The 20,442-nt window shown below is 40.6% G+C and overlaps 1 protein-coding gene across 14 annotated transcripts in view; it reads left to right on the forward strand.

Moving 5' to 3' along the window:
- Positions 1 to 20,442, forward strand: part of BBX (BBX high mobility group box domain containing) — a 260,883-nt gene that overhangs the window by 209,878 nt on the left and 30,563 nt on the right. For all 14 annotated transcript variants that reach the window (XM_087439547.1, XM_087439543.1, XM_087439546.1 and 11 more), the window contains 4 exons: positions 296 to 376; positions 15,015 to 16,023; positions 17,027 to 17,165; positions 20,238 to 20,386. In XM_087439547.1, coding sequence (XP_087295673.1) covers positions 296 to 376; positions 15,015 to 16,023; positions 17,027 to 17,165; positions 20,238 to 20,386 — 1,378 coding nt within the window. The remainder of the gene's footprint in view (positions 1 to 295; positions 377 to 15,014; positions 16,024 to 17,026; positions 17,166 to 20,237; positions 20,387 to 20,442) is intronic.

Below are 20,442 nucleotides of genomic sequence, written 5' to 3' on the forward strand. Positions count from 1 at the left end.
CATAGCTTGTTTTAAGCTTATGGAGTTCAATTTAAAGCCTGGAATGTACAAGATAATACTCTTGTCATGAAATAGCCACCCAAGCCACACCTGATTTCTGTTATTATTTTTGAGGTTATTCAACTAAAATTGGTTACAAAATTACAATCCCAAGTGTGACACATTTAAAGTTATCTGGTACTTGGGAGCAATGATGTTCTCATAAACTAAGGAAAGTTCCTGAGAGTGTATGAATGGGAAGCAAAGATTCTGATATCATAATTAATGTTATTTATGTGAATTGTTTTCAATACAGATTTCTTCGAACACTTCGCAGCTGGGTGGTGCTGAACCCCTAAAACGCTGTGGAAAATCGGCGCTCTTTCAACTGGCGGAGGCAAGTGTCCAAGAATGTACTGAGATAAGATCTGCAGAGTGGAAGTGATGGAAAAGTCAATCATAACAGTGTTCCTTAAACTGTACCGTCTCACCTGTGACCATTAAGTGTGTTGTATCTAATTTTCAACAATGAGGGGGTTAACCTTTAATTTAGGAAAAAAGGAGTTTTGCTTCTAAAAGTCATTAAGCATTGAAAAAGGTTACCCAGGGAAGTTTCAAGATCTTTTTCACAGGTAGTATTTTAAAATAAGGTCAGTTTTGTCTCTCTCAGATTGGTTGAATAAGTCCAGCTTAAACCCAGAAGAATGGCATCAGTCACTTTCCTCTCCTCTGATTCTCTTATAACATCTCAAAATCCCTAAAAGGCACTGCTTTTAAACCAAGTGGTTGATGTTTTAGTTTTTGTCTTTTTTGGCGAAGAACTCAAATGACACGTTCTCAGGTCTGGTTTTCTAACGGCTATCAGTTGTACATTTGATGTGACATGGGTATGAAATGCTACTATTCCTTTGGCAAAGTAGAAAATGTGTTTTCATAAAGCCTGTTAGGGACAGAGCCCTCCCTTGGTGGGGGATGGGTTGAGGGGGAAGATGCTAGAAGCAGTTGTTGCTAGGGTGGGCAGGAGCAATGGCTTTCTCTGCCAGGCTGTACCTGCTCTGCCTTCAGGGAACATGTGGAAGAAATGTTTTGAGCACCAGGACACTATAGTGGTAGTTTTTTCTTTGGTGAGAGAAATTACGAGGTACAAAATGAGTGACCAAAATCTCTTATATTATACTTTTTCTTTTCTCTCATTTTTCTGGCTTCCTTCCAACGAGTTCCTTCTGAGTTTTTTGGGGGAGTGATAGGGTTCTTTTATAAATCCTTTGTAGTTTATTGAACTTAAAGGGATGACCTATCATTTTCTAAATTTTATGGTAGCTTGTATCATAAAAATATAGGAGTTTTAACTATCTTTAAATTAAGCTTTTAAGGTCTAGCCAGATTCAAATTAGAAATATAAAAATGCAAAGGCCCGAGAAATTAAAGAAATATGTGAAGAGTAGAACAAACTAACCCATTGTCATCTGACATTAAGCTGATACGCCTCTTGTGTAAGACAAATTCAGACCCAAATGGAGGGCTATGAATGACAGGAAAACATATGAAGACCAGAGGGAATACTTTTAAAAAGAACTGGGTGAGTCAGTGGCAAAGTATACTTCAGATGGAACCAAAATGGTAAAGATCTGGCAACGACTGTGCCTTTGGAGTCCGAATTGTATACAAGTCTTAGAAACAGAGAGCCCATGAGGTCATGAATTTGTCTAGCCTCTTCAAGACTATATATGGATTGTCAAGACAATTTGTTTGGAAGAAGTGGTTATTTTTCTTGAATAATATGAATGGCCCTCTCTGCATTTCCTGGTTATGAGTATATGTGTGTATGTGTTTGTATACATATATACAAACATATACATATGGCTTTTAAAATATTAAACAACACTAAATTGTAAAACTAACTTTCAATATTAATATTTCTTTATTAGAAAATTTGTGTTAGAAACGTATGAACCTTTGAGGTACTTTGCTGTGGGGGGTGCTAAAGAGATGAATTTGTCTCATTTTCTTTCTTTGGCATAACATTCATAACAAAGGATTCCCTATTAAATCAGAGCTCATTAAAAAGAACACGCTTCTAATTTGTAGGGATGCATCCCAAGTATGAAACAGATGCTCTGGTTTAACAGATGTTTGAATGCTGCTATCATAATTTAAAGGGGTAAAATGACTGAAATAAGCCTATTCCAATTATAGCAAATCAGCTTAGACTCAGACTTAGTTTCCTATAACATCCGAGTAAAAATATATGCTTATGATGAAACAGGGTCGCTAAAAAATAACCTACCAAGAAAATCTTCTCACATTATTATTTTTGCCACATAAATGTGATGCCATAATGCTAATAGACTGTGTTTTAGAATAACATCCTCAAGCCTCCCCAGTTCCTAATTAAACATCAATATGTGCACAATGGATTAATCAGCGCCTCCACATAATCACCAGTAGAAATAGTCTTCCTTCATTTCTTTTCTCTTCCATGTGTATTTGATGTTCATTTTTCTTGAACAGAATATAATATTTAATTATTTTGGGTGCCTCTTTAAATAAATATAGCAGGATATTGAGGAGGATTTTTCCTGTTGCCCAGAATTAGTGCTGTTGTCTGAAATCTGAAGGCACAGCTTTAAATTCATGCATTCCAAAGGGAAAGCCATCAAGAAGCCACCTTCAGTTTCCCACCTCTTGGGATTTATAAAGAGCCTAATCCAGCTACTATCCCCAATGCCACTCCAGTGGTCTCTCCTCTCATCCCCACCCTAACCCCCAAGGCATCAGTGTGTGGGGCATCATAGGCTCTCCAGCCTTCTGGAATATTTTGGCTTTTCTCCGTGTCCTGAGGAGGAAGAGAGGGAAGTGCTTTCCATTCTTCACCTGTGCCCCCCATCAAGCACAGTGAAGACAGCTTTAAGGGAACCCCAGTTAAAGACTGGGAGTGGTACCTGCGAAAAGTGTCTTCTCATTCTTTGGTGAGATGTGAGAAGTGTTATAGTCATAGATTTATTGCTGTGCCCTTCACCTGTCTGACCAGGCAAGAGAGAACTGGAGGTAATGGGCAACAGGGAGAGACTTGGAATAGCCTGCTGCACTCTCTGTTTTGGGTTGTGAAGATGTGTGAGTTTCCCAGGGGTCAAGTGGACAAATAGGAAGTAGTTCAGCTTGATCAGGCAAGAGCCCATGGGGTAGTCATGGGGACGGGTTGGCAGAGGGCAGGCCTGGGACAGTCTCTCACGTCAGGAAGTATGCAGTAAGAGATGACTCTATTCAGGGCTCTGACCAGCTCCCACAAGCAGGAGTGATGTTCAGCTGGTTTGCTCCAGTACAGCTGTTCTGGTACTAAAATACCAAGATACTTCCTCTTGTTAGTAAAAAGACTGTGACCCAAACCCCCTGCATCCCTGGGCCCCCCTGATCCTTCCAGCAACTGGAGGGCACAGAAGGGGCCTCCAGGGCCCTGTTCCAGCCCTGAGACCATGTCCCTTCTGATCAGTTGGCATCCTGCCTGTTAAGTATTTTGTATGTCATCCCTGCCACTTGGCATCCCCTGACAAGGTCCTTCAGTCTTACGTAGAGTTAGCAAGCACAGATAAGAAAAGAAAGAATAACCATGGGCAGTTAGTTTTACCTCCACCATTCCTTCTTCTGACTTCTGAACCAGAGGCTGTAGGCCTTGTGAAAGAAGGGCCAGGAACCAGCCCAAGAACTAACCATGCACCCTTCCCCAGCTCCATTCCTGTGGGCTGGCACGGGAGGAGGAGTGAATGAGGAGACCTCCCAAGACAGGAGTTGTTGCTTCCAAGAAATGTTTTCTCCTTGGCGAGAAGCAGGAAGTACTGTAGGCATGAATTTATTGCTGTGCCCTACACCCACTTGAGCAAGCGACAAAAGAAACTGGAGGACGTTGGCAGCAGACACAGAGAGACGTGGACAGGCTTGCACTCTCAGCCTTGGCATTGTAAGGACCTCCGCATTTCCTGGGACCCCAGAGCCAAGAGATCCCTGGGGAAGGCCCTGCTGTGGGCATTTGATTGTCATTTTAAACTGGGTGGATTTTTAATAGCTGAAAGTGACCTGAAAATTCTGGGATCTATTCCAGGTATTTTTCAGGAATCTACTCCAGCTAGGAAAGGAGATTTGGCATAGTGCTGATGAGGTCAGGGAATTGAGAAAAATACAATCCTTTATGTTTGAACCTCCGTGAGGTTCCTACTATTCAGTTACCAGTTACTTAATTGGCGCAAGTGCTATAATGTATTGTGTTTCCTTTTGTTTTGAAATTAATTAGGTCAGGTCATATAAAGAACAGCAAAACAGCAAAGCATCCCCCTGGAGGTCATTATAATTGCTGTAGTGGGAGGGCGCACACAGACATCTACCTGTACATTTTAGCAAAGAAAATTCTACACTTGAAGATCTCTGGTACCAAAATTGCCTAATATAATAAGTGGAGCAGTTTTTTCATTTACTCTAACAAACAATAGTTATTGAGGGTCTACTCCGAGCCAATAACAGTGAGGCCACTGAAGCTACCTGCGTATGGATGCAGATGTATTTTTAGTATGACGAGGTAACCTGTGAGCCTTCTTCTAAGGTCAGCAGTAAAGGGACTCTTCATTCTGGAGTGCCACTAGGGGCTGGAGCATAAGCCTAAAAGTATTACTGTTTGTTTTACTTCCAATTTTTCTGAAATAATCTCATACGTTCTTTAAAATAGATTATAAATTTTAAATAGCAGATTTTATCTGCAAGTAAGTTTTATTGTCTCACCTAAGATAACACATTTATTATCTACTGTGTGCTAGACATTGTTCTGAGTACTTTACATGTGCTCACTGAATTCTCACACCCAGGTCCTGTGGGGTAGGTACTGTTATCATTCCTCTTTTACACATTAGGAAATAAGGGCAGCGAGGTTGTGACTTGCCTAAGGTTCATGTGGACAGGAAGGTTGGAGCCTCTGTGGAAACCCAGGCCGGCTGTCCCCACAGCCTGGGCTCTTGACCCTGGGATCTTCTGTCCCTTGTTTTAGTTGAATATAAAAGACTGTACAAGTTGCTTGTTATAGGAGTTTGCGTGTTATAGAAGGCTCTATGGAAGACAGCTTACTCCTACACACATGTGTATGGCTGAATAAGATGACAGATTGTTCAAGACTGCTGTCAAAGAAATGGAGCTGATATTTCTTTTTTAAAAAGTGTCTGTACTTTTGAAACTGCCAAGATAGATCTTACACCCTTAAATAAGTGCCTATTTGTGAATATACTGTGGAAGGTACTGTGAGGGCTGTAGGAAGTCGTGGTGTTATTCCAAAGAGATGAGACGTAAAAAGGGAAGGGATAAGAAAGAAAGAAATAGTGCCGGTGGTGTCACAGGGAGCCATGTGATGAAATGAAACTCCACCCGCGTGGTGAGGGGTACACTACGTGGGCATGTGAGACCAGGAAGGGGAGAGATGAGTATCAGCAGGGGTGTCGTGAGGACCCAGCCCAGGGGAGAGAGCGTGAAGACGGTTCTGACGAAGGAGTTGTTTAGGAACAGCGGTTGAAACCAGTAGCCTTTGGGCCACATCCAGCTTGGCAGAGATGCTCTCTCTGGCCCACAATTTGTTGACCTGTATTACATTTTACATTTGAATTAGAGGCTAATATTTTAAAATTATAGATTTAAAATAAGTCCATATATCTGACTTCTAATGAAAATTTAGGGAATCTGGAGACACTGGGCCAGCCTTCCTGCATGTGAACAGTGAGTGAGAGCTAATAAGTAGCTGTCCCCTGAGAAAGGTGTTTGCTGTACAAATGTCACCATCATCTCCCTTTCCTGCTGAGCCCTGACCCGGGGCCAGCAGTCACTGCCAGCATCCACTTAACACTTGTCCACTGCCCTCTTTTATACCTACCCACCCATGCACAGTGGAGATTGTGACTTATGTGTAATTGAATGGAGAGATAGGGGAGAGACAGCAGAGGGATAAAGGCAGGCAGACATGAGATAGGTAAATGGCAAGTCCCTCAGACTGACAGGAGTGGAGGGCTGTGCTGAGAGGTTATGGCAGGTGAAGGTCAAGTCAGCTGCAGGTCAAATTGGGAGCGTGTTTAGTGTGAAGGCATTTGTACCTGAAAATAATGAGGAGCGATTGAAGACTTGGGGCAGGGGTGTGCAGCGATGGAGGTGGCACTTGGAGAGACACCTGGCTGCTGGGTGTAGAATGGAGTGGAAAGCCTCTGTGGACGTCCGGGTGTGAGAAGACAAGAGGCAGGATTGGGGAGCTGACAGTGGGGGACGGGAGACAGAAACAGACACCAGGGAGGTTGCAGGGGCTCAGCTGGATTTGATGATTCAGTCGATGTGGGAGGCAAAGCAAAAGGGGAGTCAGAGACAGCTCTACCCCTGAACCTGAGTGCATGGGAAAGAATGGCTTCCAGGAGCTTCATTCTGACCTTGGAGCCCTCCTTCAGCAGGCCTGGGTGTTTGGAACAAAGAGGAAGTCCTACTAGTAGAAAAGTAGAGTTGAAGATGCTGAGTGGGGAGGGACAACTGAAGAAACCCAATATTAAGAGAGTCCAGAAGAGACTTGCCAGCAAGTGAAGAGTGGAGTTTGGAGAGCAGAGAGCTGTGTTCGTCTGAGCATAGATGAGAGAAAGGTCGGGGCCGGCCCCGTGGCTTAGCGGTTGGTGCACACGCTCCGCTGCTGGCGGCCTGGGTTTGGATCCCGGGCGCGCACTGACACACCACTTGTCAGGCCATGCTGTGGCGGCGTCCCATATAAAGTGGAGGAAGATGGGCATGGATGTTAGCCCAGGGCCAGTCTTCCTCAGAGAAAGAGGAGGATTGGCATGGATGTTAGCTCAGGGTTGATCTTCCTCACAAAAAAAAAAAAGAGAGAGAGAAAGGTAGAAAACGGTCACCCTGGGAGGGCTGAATTTAGTCTGTGGTGCCCGTTGTCTGTGTTGTTCTTTTCCTGTTTATCTCGATGTATGAAACTAGTTACGTGTTCAGGTGAAGTTGAAGAAAGAGGGTGTACTCATCATATGTAAGAAGCTCGATTGTAGGTCTGGTGAGTCTAAGGGAATCGAAAAAGTTGTTGTTAACCCTATTTGTTAAAAAAGGATGAAGACATTTTCAGAGGCCTTGAGTTCCTAGTATTTCTTACTTTCAAAAACCACTTATAATGGTAAAGATGAATTTATTCTAGTATCTGTAAGAATTGGGAGGGTGTTTAGTGTGAAACAGAGACACAGAAGCAAAGGCCACCCTCACCCCATCCGGATCCTTCAGAAATGGTATAGTTTCTGAAGAAATACTGAGGAAAGAGCAACATTTGAACCATTTCACCTGGCCCATTGTTTCAGCAAACCACATAGTAAACTATATAATATGCCCAGATTTTAGCGTTAAGACACGTGGACCACTGTTGTTTGACCAGTTATCTTTTATAATAAAGAAGATTGAATTTTCTTAACAGTGATGCTATTCTTTATTCTCTGAAACCATCAGCTAGTGTATTTTTATGGCAAAAACATTCTGGTTTTATTTAATTATGGGAGAAATGCACATCTTGGAAAACACTGCTAAATGCCTTCCTAGGGTTATGTCTACACCGTTTTGGCAGATAATAAGCCAGTAAAAAATGACTGTAAACATACCTTGGCTGCAAAACATTTGTACTAAAAAGCAGAGATTGTGAAATTGAAACTTCTTGATTAGTGTCAGTGGGTCTGTTGTCACACCGCCTTGTTTTTAATCAGGCTGGCTCCTTTATAATAGATAATGAAAGACAAAGTATAATTAAGAGTGAAATGATATGGTACTTTTTGGAACATCTTACCCATTTCTTTGTACCAGTTAAAGGGCATCTACTTCCATGGTACAGTAGTCCCACCTTATCCACGGTTTCGCTTTCCATGATTTTAGTTACCCACTGTCAACTGCAGTCCAAAATATTAAATGGAAATTTCCAGAAATAAACAATTCATAAGTTTTAAATTGCATGCCCTTCTGAGTAGCATGATGAAATCTTGTGCCGCCTCAGACGTGATTCATCACTTTTGTCCAGTGGCTCCAGCTGTAGACGCCACCCAGCCGTCAGTCATTTAGTAGCCCTCTCAATTATGAGATTGACTGTCAAGGTATTGCAGTGCTTGTGTTCAAGTCACCCTTATTTTACTTAATAATGACCCCAAAGCGTAAGAGTAGTGATGCTGGCAATTCACATATGCCAAAGAGAAGCCGTAAAGTGCTCCCTTTAAGTGAAAAGATGAAAGTTCTCGACTTAATAAGGAAAGAAAAAAATCGTGTGCTGAGGTTGCTAAGATCTACGGTAACTTTTATTACAGTATATTGTTATAATTGTTCTATTTAATTGTTATTATTATTAATCTCTTACTGTGCCTGATTTATAAATTAACCTTTATCATAGGTCTGTACATATAGGAGAAAACATGGTATATATAGAGTTCAGTACTATCTGCGGTTTCACACATCCCCTGGGGGTCTTGGAACATATCCCCCTTGGACAAGGGGGGCCTACTGTACACATGATTAATTATTTTGCACTGGTCATTTTCCTAAGTCTTTTGAAGCAGGACACATTAAAGAAAGGAATTGATATCTTAACATTTGTAGAAAGGAACACATTTTAAAATGTCTTTGATTCAAAGAGATAAAAGCTTGATGCAGCACAGATTTATTACATCTTTCAAGTTGCCAATAACAAACCCAGATTCTCAGGTGTGGTCTTACCTGAACTGAAAATGACAGCCTCCCTGAAGCCAGGAATGTAAAGAATAATCCCTCCACCGCACATTTTATCTCACTTATTCAGTATTCCTGTTGAACTTTTTCTTTGTAATCATTTTGAAGAGGATAATTTTTTATACATCCAGCCAACATGCACATCCTTAGGATTCACTTTCAACATAGTGGTTTTTTTGTTTTTCTTTTAGGAGTGCGTTACATTTCTTTACTTTCAGGCCATTCTGACTACACAAAACAGTGAGAAACCTCAGTGTGGCTTTAGTTGTCAGAGGTAAAATTAAAATATCGGTGATTAATTTTCACTAGTGCTTTTGGGAAGCATAAGTAAGGACAGTGTGATGGCTGGTCGAGGCCAGGCAGTAGTGTGGTCATAATTAGCATTGTTTTTTATAGACTCGAAAGTAACTCTTTCTTGGTATGAATCATCAATTACCTTGGAACTAATGAACCATTCAATTCAACACAATTATGTCTTGAATGCCTTCATTGTGAAGGTGCTAGGATATTCTTGGAGCAGAATACAAGGGTGAACAGGATACATTTTGTGCCCCCTGAGTTATGGTTGTAAAGAATACAGGAGTACCTGAGGGAATAGACAATAGATATCAAATATTGATGCCCAGCGTTTGATTTAAAACATGAGCATTTTAACTTCTTTGAATACAGCCATGGGAATTCCATCCAGAAGGTGTCCTGCAGATGATTTTATGTTCTCACTTTTAAGGGAGGTTATTGTTCAATTTAAAATAATAATAGAAGAATAAATTGTCATTTACTAAGGCATGTTCTGTTTCAAGACCTGATTAGCAGTGAACCTTCTATTAAGGGCAACTTGACTAATTAATAACAGACATTAATTCTGTGCTTCCACAGTGCAGTTTTATTCATTTGAGTTCACATCGATTTATGCTCTTCTGTGTCCACTGTGTGTTTATCCATGTGCATGTCCCTGCATAGGTACGTAATATAGTTTCTATGCTCTTCCCTAAGTCCCACTGAAGTGTTGGTATATGCACCCAAAGTTGATGCAAGTGGATAGGCTTGCACCCAAAAGCAGAACTGAGCTTAATATGTTTTTTTGTTTGTTTTGTTTTGTTTTTTTTGTGAGGAAGATCAGCCCTGAGCTAACATCTGCCAATCCTCCTCTTTTTGCTGAGGAAGACTGGCCCTGAGCTAACATCCATGCCCGTCTTCCTCTACTTTATATGGGACGCCGCCACAGCATGGCCTGACAAGCGGTGCATTGGTGTGCGCCTGGGATCCGAACCGGCGAACCCCAGGCCGCTGCAGCGGACCTCGCTCGCACTTAACCACTTGCGCCACCGGGCTGGCCCTAATTATATGTTTAAAAAGAGTTGCTTCTTGAAAGATAACTGATTTAAGATCTTCCTGAATCTAATTTTGTTGTATATGCTTTTTTCCCCCCAACTATAGAATCATTCAACCCTAGAATGAAAAATCAGAACAAAGCTGTTAGGCTACCAAGGCCATGACATGCTATTAATGATACCAACATGAATGTTACTGCTACTATTGATAGCTAACGTTTATTCTGTATGGCATAAGGCCCCAGAGGGAGGGGCCCACAATACGTTATTCACATACGTTATTCTTGCTCTGTACCAGGCACTGTTTTAAGTACTGCACGTGTGCAACTCATTGACCCTCACAGTGCTCCCAAGGCAAATACTATTAACATCCACATTTTACAGATCAGGAAACTGAGGCACAGAAAGGTTTAGAGAAAATCAGCCCATCAGTGGCAGAGCCAGTCTACAGTCCTAGACAATCTGGCTCCAGAATCCCTGCCTTTTGAAAATCTCTCTGTGTAGAATTTGCTCACATCTAAGCATGATGGCATCTTCTAAGAATTATTACATCCATAGCTGTTCCCAGGTTCTGTTTACGTTGTGTGGAGATATGCTTATTAGTTCCTAGGAACTTTTGAAAATTATTTCTAATAGTATAATGTTTGAACTCGGAAAAGAAGATGAAAATTGGGAATTATCGAAATATCCCCCAAAAAAGTCGTTGTCAAATGTGCTATCCTAGAGTCTGGCTTGCATGCTGCCTTATATCCCAGATGGCTACAGGTTGCTTTTCCTGGGTTCCTGTGTCGCCTGATTTCCAGCTGGGTTCAGCCAGTGGGAGACGCTGGTGGGAGATTGGGGGATGCGAGGAAGATAGAGGCCGAGATGTGCAGGGAAGCGGGGAGGAGGAGAGGGGGCAGAGCAAAGGCAGCATGTCTTCCCTGTGTCCAGCTCCTTCCTGAGAGGCCCACCGTGCTTCCCTCTTCCACTGGGACCCTTCCCCCTTTGCCTCTACTGTGGCTTCCTGCTATTGTTAATCCCTGGGTTGCCTCACCACCTCCTGTTTGGATGTCTCAGCTCTTCATGACCTGTGTAACCAACTTATTCCCTGCCTTAAATTCCTTCAGCTAGGTGTGCTTTGTGTTGTTTCTGTTTGCCTGGGTAGATCCTGCCTGGTGCACAAGCCGTCCTCATCCTCCGTTTGGTATGGTTATAAGATAGGCTAAGAGAATGCTGCTGGCCTATTGTATCCGGATTTCAGCAAGACTTCTGACAGATGAGCCTGTGATATCTTTGAGGATAAGATGGGGGGAATTGAGATCGGATTATAAAACATTGTTAGATTGCTGAAGTTCATTAATGTTCAGATCAACCTGATGAAAGGGCTCTAGAGGTTTGCCAGAAGGCTCTGTCCTTGGCTGTGTCCTACCAGAGATTTGGATGAAGACATAAGGAAGCTTTATCAAGTGTGTCTGTAACGCAAAACTGGGAGGTAATTTAATTCAGATTTTGAAAGGGTAAACTTTATAAGGAAAAATGGAAAATTTGGCATGTAGATAGAAAAAAATGTAAAGATATGGAATGGGAGAGACCAAGCTTCCTAGCATATTATGTAGGTAAGAAATTCGGGATTTTAATTGATCACAAGCCCAATACAAACCTATATGTATGAACCTGTTTTTTAAAACAGGTGGAAGGGGGATTCATCTTTAGGCCCCATTAGAGATAAGGAGTGTCCCTATCAACTGACAGATAATTCCACTTCTCTATCTGGAGTGTTACAGGAAGGCTAGGAACTTCATCTAAGAAAGATGTTGCTAAATTGAAGCATCAGTGTTCCCCAACCCCAATGTTGTAAAGCTTTACGTTGTTTACAGCTGTATTTGCACACATCTGTTCACTTTTGCCTCACAACAGCCCAGTGGAGGATGTACTCTTACCATTTTTCAGCCTTTATTTCCTCATCTGGGTTCAAGTCTAAGCTACATAGCTCACTGTCTGGTCTTAGGCAAGCAAGCTGTGGTCATGAACCAGCCTATTTCAATAAAGCCCATTCTCACTTCAGGACCCAAAACTGCATCTAGAAAAGGGGAACCCAGCTTTTGAAAGGTCGGGGAGCCTTTACATGTCATGAGCAGTTACGTGAAATGGGACGTTATGCCAGGAGAAGAGGCTTATGGTAACATAAAGTCTGTCTTCCAGGATTTGAAAGTCTGTCATATGAGAGAAAGAGTGGATTACTGTATGTGGCTCAGGGAACAACTAGGATGGTGGGGTGATAGATTTTTGCTCAATATTTGAAAAATTTCAAATAGCACTGCCTTCTAATATGGTCACTGTCTTTGTGCAAAAAAATTGGATAACTAACTTTCAGAAATCCTGCAGTAAAATGAATTCCTGCATTGGGAAGAATGTTAAATTAGATAGCCTCCGGGGTGACACCCAACTCTGAGGGTCTGATTTGTGTTTGTTTTGGTTTTTGGTTAGTGAGAATTGTGATTTGTAGATTTTGATTTGGAGTTGTTTTATTTTTATAGTTTAACTTCCAGCAATATAATTGTTTTTCTTGTAATTTAGAATTAACATACTCTATTTGTGAAAAAAACTTTTTTAAGATCCTGAAACAAGGAAGTAAAGCATGACTAGTGCTCGGTGTAATTACCTTCACAAGAAATATTATGCTATTTCCCAGAATATGTCCCCAGAGTGAATGTCTGCATTTGTTCCATTTCATTCCTAGCTGTAGAATCCTATCAGAGGTGATGAGGAGAATCATTGTGAAATATATTGAAGCAGAGAATAGAGTTTGCAAAGTATTAAAGTATTAGGTTTGCTGAGATGAACCTGTGCAAATGCACATTGTTGGCATACCACTGTAAAAACCAGCGCCTCTGTGATAGAAGGTCCCCAAGATGATTTATTAAAGGCTACCACAGTGGCAATGGTTGAAAAACCATAAAATGTACTTTGAGGATGACTTTCTGGCCCTTTTTCCAGAACTGGTATAGTGTCTCTCTCCACACAGGATAGTAATATTCATGAAGGGCTAGGATAATTGAGAAAGGAAAATAAAAATTATTTCAAAATTGATACAAAAACAGCAGCTCTCCCATGGGAGTAAAACATGCAGCAAAGAGTAAATGGATCAGTGTCTCAGAATTAATTTAAGATCACATTTTGCTTCATCTTATTTGTGGTTGGGTTTAATAAAGGGAAGTTTCTCAGTCTCAAAACTACTTGCCGAGGTCCGAAAGTTAACTTACATGATTTCCTGAAAAAGACAGCTCCGTTGCAAATCCATAATATTTCAGATCTTCCCTGTGAATGATCTGAAGGGCCGGGCACTCGTGTCATATTCATTTTTTAAAAAAACTTGCACTGTGTGCCTCTCCCCACCCTTTCTCCAGCTTCTTCCCAGGCTCACTAATCATAACAGGAAGATTTGCGATTACTGAAAGTACTAAGGGAAAAAATGAGGCAAAAGAGCATGTGATATTTAAATGAATGTATTACTCATTTAAAAAAATGAATTTTACGGATGTTAACGATCCCTGACAATTGGCCATTTGATAAAAAGGTGACTTTTTCCAAACAGGAATCAGTTTCCTGCTCACGTGCTTCATTTTGGGGCTCAGCAAGCCTCAATACTCTTTTTCCTCTCCGTTGCTAATACAGAATAGGTAAAATGAGTAACAGCTAAGAATTCCTGTGCTGCCCGTGGCCTAATCAGCATCGTCAGCTCGGGTTGGATTCCTCAAAGACAGAGGGGGGACCGTATTGATCTTTGTATCTTTAGTGACCTCCACAGGGCCTGGCTGTCGGGGGCCTTGCAGGGAGTATTTATGAATGAAAACCTAGTTATTGAAAACGAATTTTACAATAGGCTGTAATTTCCCCTTCTAGAAAGTAGCTTTAGATTGAAGTTTCCAGGTACCTGGGAGCTGGAGAGGAAGATGGCAAGTTTCTCCTTTAATGCCCTATATGTGAAATTTGGGGAGTTTAAAAACATAACCAAATTGCTGCCAGATGTGTTTTGGTATTCAGAATCTTTCAGATTTTAGGAAAATGATACAGTATATGTATCTTACAATGTGCAATTAATTCCCACAATACATATGCAAATGCATGAAGTTTCTGATAGCAAAAGCATATGAATGGTCGTTAAGTGAGATAAATTAAGACCTTAAGCGGTTTCACATTAGTTCTGGTCAGAATTTACAGCAAACCAAGTTTGGGTCAGATCGAGTTTGCCACCAAATGAGTTTTTAAAAAAACACTCACTTTGTTTTCAGAACTTTTGTGATCTTCAAGTTATCCATCAGCATTTGTGGACCTATAATGTTTTGTTCATTAACCAGAACCTTCTGTAGTTGTTTAATGAATTGTCTTATCATTTCTAATTTCAAGTGGGTAGGTAGAAATTGTTGCTGTTTTCCTCATTTCCCCAAGAAAAAAGAAAAGACAAACATCTGAACAGAGTTTGGGTGTGATTTACTAAGTATTGCCATAAATCCATCATCTCACTTAGACCTCAGAATCCTCAGAGACAACTATCCTTACCATCATTTTTATTTTACAAAGGCAGCAGAGGAGCGAGGATGCACCTAGCATTCTAGGTGCACAGTCAGCAAGGAGCATCACTAAGACTCACCCTCAGGTCCTTCAACTCTGGGTCCATCCTCCTTCTACCAAATCTCGTTTTCATAGGAAAAGCTTCTGATGAAGCTGGAAAAAGAGAATTCGGGACTATGCTTGTCTCAGATTTAGTTAATATATCATAATGCCTAAAGCCTTTGATTAATTTGAATCATTTAAGTTAGTTTGGCAGAAGTGGACTGATTATTGTGAAGTTTGAAGTGTGTTTTGATTATTTTTTAAAATGGATATAATTAAAAAGTTTAAGCTAATTTCGAGTATAGAATAACAAGGATATTTTTTGTTGTTCTCCCATTTTTGTTTTAACTTTAGATGTGCCTGGCATCAGAAGGGGTGAAAATAGAAGAATCAAAGCTAATAAAAGCAAAAGAATCAGATGGTGGAAGAATTAAAGAATTGGAGAAGGGAAAGGAAGAAAGAGAAATAAAAATGGAGAAAACAGATGAATCCAGGTTACAGAAGGAAGCAGAGTTTGAAAAATCAGCTAAGGAACATGTAAGAGATTCTAAGGAATTAAGAAATTTTGAGAAGGTTCAAATGGATGATATAATGTCTCTAAAAATGGAAGATCCTAAAGATATTAAAAAGGAAGAATTAGAGGAAGATCAAAAATGTAGTCACTTCCCTGATTTTTCTTACTCTGCCAGTAGCAAGATAATAATAAGCGATGTTCCCAGCAGAAAGGATCACATGTGCCATCCTCATGGAATTATGATCATCGAGGATCCCACAGCATTAAACAAACCAGAAAAGCTAAAAAAGAAAAAGAAGAAAAGCAAACTGGATCGACACGGAAATGATAAATCCACACCCAAGAAGACTTGCAAAAAGAGGCAGTCCTCAGAGTCTGACATCGAGAGTGTCATATACACCATTGAAGCCGTTGCAAAGGGAGACTGGGGCATTGAAAAGCTTGGAGAATCCCCTCGCAAGAAGGTCCGCACATCCTCGAGCGGCAAGGGAAGCGTTTTGGATGCCAAGCCACCAAAGAAAAAAGTGAAATCCAGAGAGAAGAAAATGTCCAAGGAGAAATCCTCAGATATCACCAAAGAGTCAAGACCTCCAGATTTCATTAGTATTTCTGCCAGCAAGAACATTTCTGGTGAGGTGCCAGAGGGTATAAAAGCAGAACCATTGACCCCCACGGAAGATGCATTACCGCCAAGCCTATCGGGACAGGCCAAGCCTGAGGACAGTGACTGTCACAGAAAAATAGAGACTTGTGGCTCCCGGAAATCCGAGAGGTCTTGCAAAGGTGCTCTTTATAAAACCCTGGTGTCTGAGGGCATGCTCACCTCTCTGCGAGCTAATGTTGACAGAGGTAAGTGACTTCTGCAAATCTGAAAAGAATGTGGAAACCAAGCAGAATTCTTCCTTTAGACCTATTGAAAAGAACCACCATAAAGAACAATATAGTATCAAAAAAATGTTTTACATTTGTACAGTTCTTTATGGTTTATAGCTCGTATACATTTGTCATTTTACCTATGTGTTTTCTTCCACCATTGATGAGAGTTTGTATTCATTTTGTAGGTAGTTCTCGGGATACAAGTGTTCGAAGTAATTCACACCTTCTTTTTACTGGAATGGGCTGGCTTTTTGTTTTCAAGAATCATTATTGCATGTTTGGAGATGTTAATCTGATTTTTAGAACTGATGGGAAAAATTTCCTGAATCAAGCAGATGTGTTTGGCAGAATCTTGACTTGTAGGCTCCAGAAGCAAATAACTTATCTAACCCTCTCCATTAGGTAATTAAAACTGTAATTGAAGTGAAGGCCTCTTTAGAACATAACAGTATCCCCAAACCAGTTAATGTCTATACCTTTATTCCATAGAGTGTTTCATATAAATTCATCTACTTTAAAATATACATCTGGCTAGGGGACTACTTGCCAAGCTGAATTCCCACTAGAGATGTATGAATCGTAGGTCTAACCAGCCCTGAATCGTTGGGAGTATAGTTCTCCAGGGATGCCATTCCAGTAAGTCTTGGGGAAATTAGAATAAACAATGCCCACCAGGAAAGGGCTCCCACACTTTAGGCTGATTCTTTAATGGAAAAGCTAGTAGTAATTAGTCTGTCTCTGAAGTCACACAGGTACCTGTTGAGTTATGACAGGCCAGTTGATCTAGAGTCTGTAAGTCACTTTTTTGCATGTTCTGTTATTAAGGGTAGTCTGTCATGAATCATTCTGGGAACTCCGAAATAGTTACAGATAGCATCGTGCAAACGATACCTAAGAGGTCACTTGTGAAGCAACTAAGATGATTTCCCTCCCATCCCAGTATACCCAGGACATCCTTTGTCTTGAATTTCCTTAGGGAAACGAAGCTCAGGAAAAGGAAACTCCTCCGATCATGAAGGGTGTTGGAATGAGGAAAGCTGGACGTTTAACCAGAGTGGGACCAGTGGGAGCAAGAAGTTCAAGAAGACAAAGCCGAGGGAAGACTCTCTCCTCGGGTAAGTGCCTGGGAGCACAGTCAGCCACGCTGCACAGACCCCAAGTGTGGCAGGATGTTCAAGGTAAACACAGGTCACTGATTGCTTTATCCTCTGAGTACTCATGCAGCACTGACTACAGTCTTAGCAAACGCGTGAGGGAATACAAATCGAGTGTGTCACAGGATACCTGCTGTTTACACAGTTGTGTGAGTGACAGTGTCATTCACATCTTAAGTACAGTCCAAAGTATGTCGATTTTAGACTCAGGCCTGAGTTTGAATTGAGGTCCACCATGTTTTAGTGGTGTGATATCGGAAACCCGTCAATCGCCAGGACGCATTTTCTCATCTGAAGTGTACGGTGGATATTATTATAAGTATGTTTACATTTAATATTTCTAAAGGTATGTACATATGTTTATAAAATAATGACAGCTAAAAATGTAAAGTAAATAAAATTAGGTTTCTACCTCTAATCTTACTTTGTTTATAACAAGTTTTATTGCTCTAAGATAAAAATATTAGATTGAATGTTTTCCTGGTACAGAGACTATTCAGTAATTAATTATGTATTGAAATGCAGTATCAAGCAATAGCATACATCAAGATAAAATCATCGAGAATTATTTCATCTTTTATGTTATGCCAAAGACTCCTAATACCAATCTTAATATAAAGCACTTTGTTAGTTTAAGTTAGGAGATCCAGTCCTTTATTTTGCTGGGGAAAGCATCTACATATTCAGTTGTACTGTTTTGAAAATGCTTTGAGATTTTTTATTAGCCTAATTTGAAAAGAATGCATTGAATAGAAATAAGTACATTTTTATATTTTCAGTATTTTTTCATAAGTGTGTTTAAAGGTATGCAAATTTTATGCATTGAGAGTATCATATTTGGTTTATTCGTAAATATTTGCATTTCTGTTTGTGGAATAATATGTTTTTTCCTTGGAAGTTACAGTGCTCTCAAGTCTGGTTAATTCTGAGGCTCTAGATCATCACAAAGGGGTGAGGGGATTATTTTTCATAATGATGATTCCTCAAGATTATTTATATTGAGATGATATATTTATATATATTTCCTTTCCAATATTTTTAAAAGTCCGAAGTAGTTCAAATTAGTTTTGCTTAAACAGTGGCATGAAAATCTTCACATATGTCGTTGTCAAATGATATTTTCAAATGCAAGATTTCCTTAAAAAGTGACCATTGAGTGTCAGGACCAATGCCTGGCACTCTCAATGCCCTGTGGGTCTACACACCAAGAGAAGAGCAGGTCTCTTTGCAGACGGTATGAAGTCCTAGGGAAATAAGCAGGCATTAGGCTCCCAACAGAAGGTTCTCTGATGCTGCCATTGGAAACTGCTGAAGCTGTGAGAGGGATGTTTTCACCCGTCTTCTTTGAGGAACAAGAAAAGTGAAACAATCTTTTGGAAATCCGTCCCTGAAAAGAGATTGGTGTGGGGGTTGTTTTTGTTTGTTTTTAATGATTTCTGAGGAAGCCACATGTATATAACGTATGGTTTCCTACAGGCTTAAATCAACAGTAAACCTCTGGTCTCTCCTCTTTCCCTCCATTTAAATGCTGGCCTGTCAGAGTGAGACCCGCTGGGCTTGCCTTGTTCCAACATAGTGCGTTAGCAGTGAGAAATGCCAGTTCCTGTCGGTCTTCTCTGAGATTTCTAAATGAGCATTTTAAACCTTTTTATCATAGAAAATGTGCTACCTTTTTAGTTAACTGTAGCCAAGAAAAATTCACTCAGTATTGGCGGTTCTAATTTTATAGACTTCTCCAAGAAAAGCATAGGTGATTATTCTAGTCGAAAAAAGAAAAAAAAGTCCCAAGGGACCTTAAGAGTTATATCTTGCATTTTTGTATTTTCCTTTTGGTTATTCAGATTATCTGAAAAATTCACAACTTGTAGATAGCTTTCTGATAGCATCCTAGTAGTTTCAGATGGTAGCTGATCTTCCATTAGTTTTAACACTGTTGGACTGAATGAGGAAAGACAGTTGTATTAAGGGAGGAGCATCACCCCACCCACCAACCTCCACTGCTCTGATGCAGCTTAGCCCAGGCCCTTTTCCTCGGACCATTCTCATGGTCACCTGGCTGTCTTATCTCTGCTCCCCAACTTTTGTACATTCCTCCACAACTGAGAACCGTTTTAGGTGGACACATCTCAAGTCTTCCCCTTAGGTAGCAGCAACACATTAGCTAGTAGCTTCTTGTAAGTTGGTGCTCAAAACTGCCCTCTTCCCAGTACCCCTTCCGTTTTCCGTCTGCCAAGCACAGCGGTTCTCCTGCAGCTTTTCCAGGGTTGTGTCTTAGTTAATAAGTCTCACTAAATGAAAGCCAGCAGCCAGCCTAGAATCTAGCAGGCATGCTGCCATTGCTGTGTGGGGCCCTTAGAGCAGCCCATGGATTTCCCAAATTTGCTGCTGGCGTTTCTGAAGTCATTGGTGGTTTGCGTTAAAGTGGGTGGCCTCTCTGCCAGTGTGTTCACGAAAACTGGCTCTGCTTTTCTCATTGAATGTTTTATCCTCATCCTGGTCAACTCTCTAGAATTTTTTTCTGATATTCAGAATATTTTTATGCATTTTCTTTGTGTATGTTTTAATCAAGGACTAGTCAATAATTTTTTTTTAAAAACTAATCTTACAAAATTACCTGTATACCATATTACCAATAAGCTTGCCTATATATATGTATATAAGAATCTTCAGAATGAGAAATGTGTCTGGATGGAATATGCTTTGTATTGAAATTAATGAAAAGTTCCCATGCCAATGGAGAGAATGGCAAATTCTCCACTTCAAAAATATTCTGATATTTTAAATAATGTTCCTGCTTTTCTAAGGTAATAACATAACCTGTCATGTGAGTTTACTAAGAAAACTGTACTGGTAAATCTTCTCAAGCATTTCTGAAAAGGTATTTTTTGTCCTTGCATAGAGTTTATTAACAATGCCCTAATTCTCAGGGACCCTGTTTTCAAATGGAATATCATAAACTATATCTTGCATCATTTTCTGTTTAAATATTTACACCATGTGCTGATCGATCCCTCCCCCCACTTCTTTTATTAGCTCAGCAAAGCTGGATGAAGAATTTGAAAAAAAATTCAACAGCCTCCCTCAATATAGTCCTGTTACATTTGACCGGAAGTGTGTCCCTGTCCCGAGAAAAAAGAAGAAGACTGGAAGCGTGTCCTCAGAGCCTACGAAAACCAGCAAAGGTTAGACGCGTGCTGTACGTTCTGCAGAGTGGTCAGACTCTCGCCTGAACCCTTTC

Source organism: Ceratotherium simum, chromosome 15 (assembly GCF_057802395.1).
Source record: "Ceratotherium simum simum isolate JZ-2026a chromosome 15, ASM5780239v1, whole genome shotgun sequence".
NCBI classification, from domain to species: domain Eukaryota; kingdom Metazoa; phylum Chordata; class Mammalia; order Perissodactyla; family Rhinocerotidae; genus Ceratotherium; species Ceratotherium simum.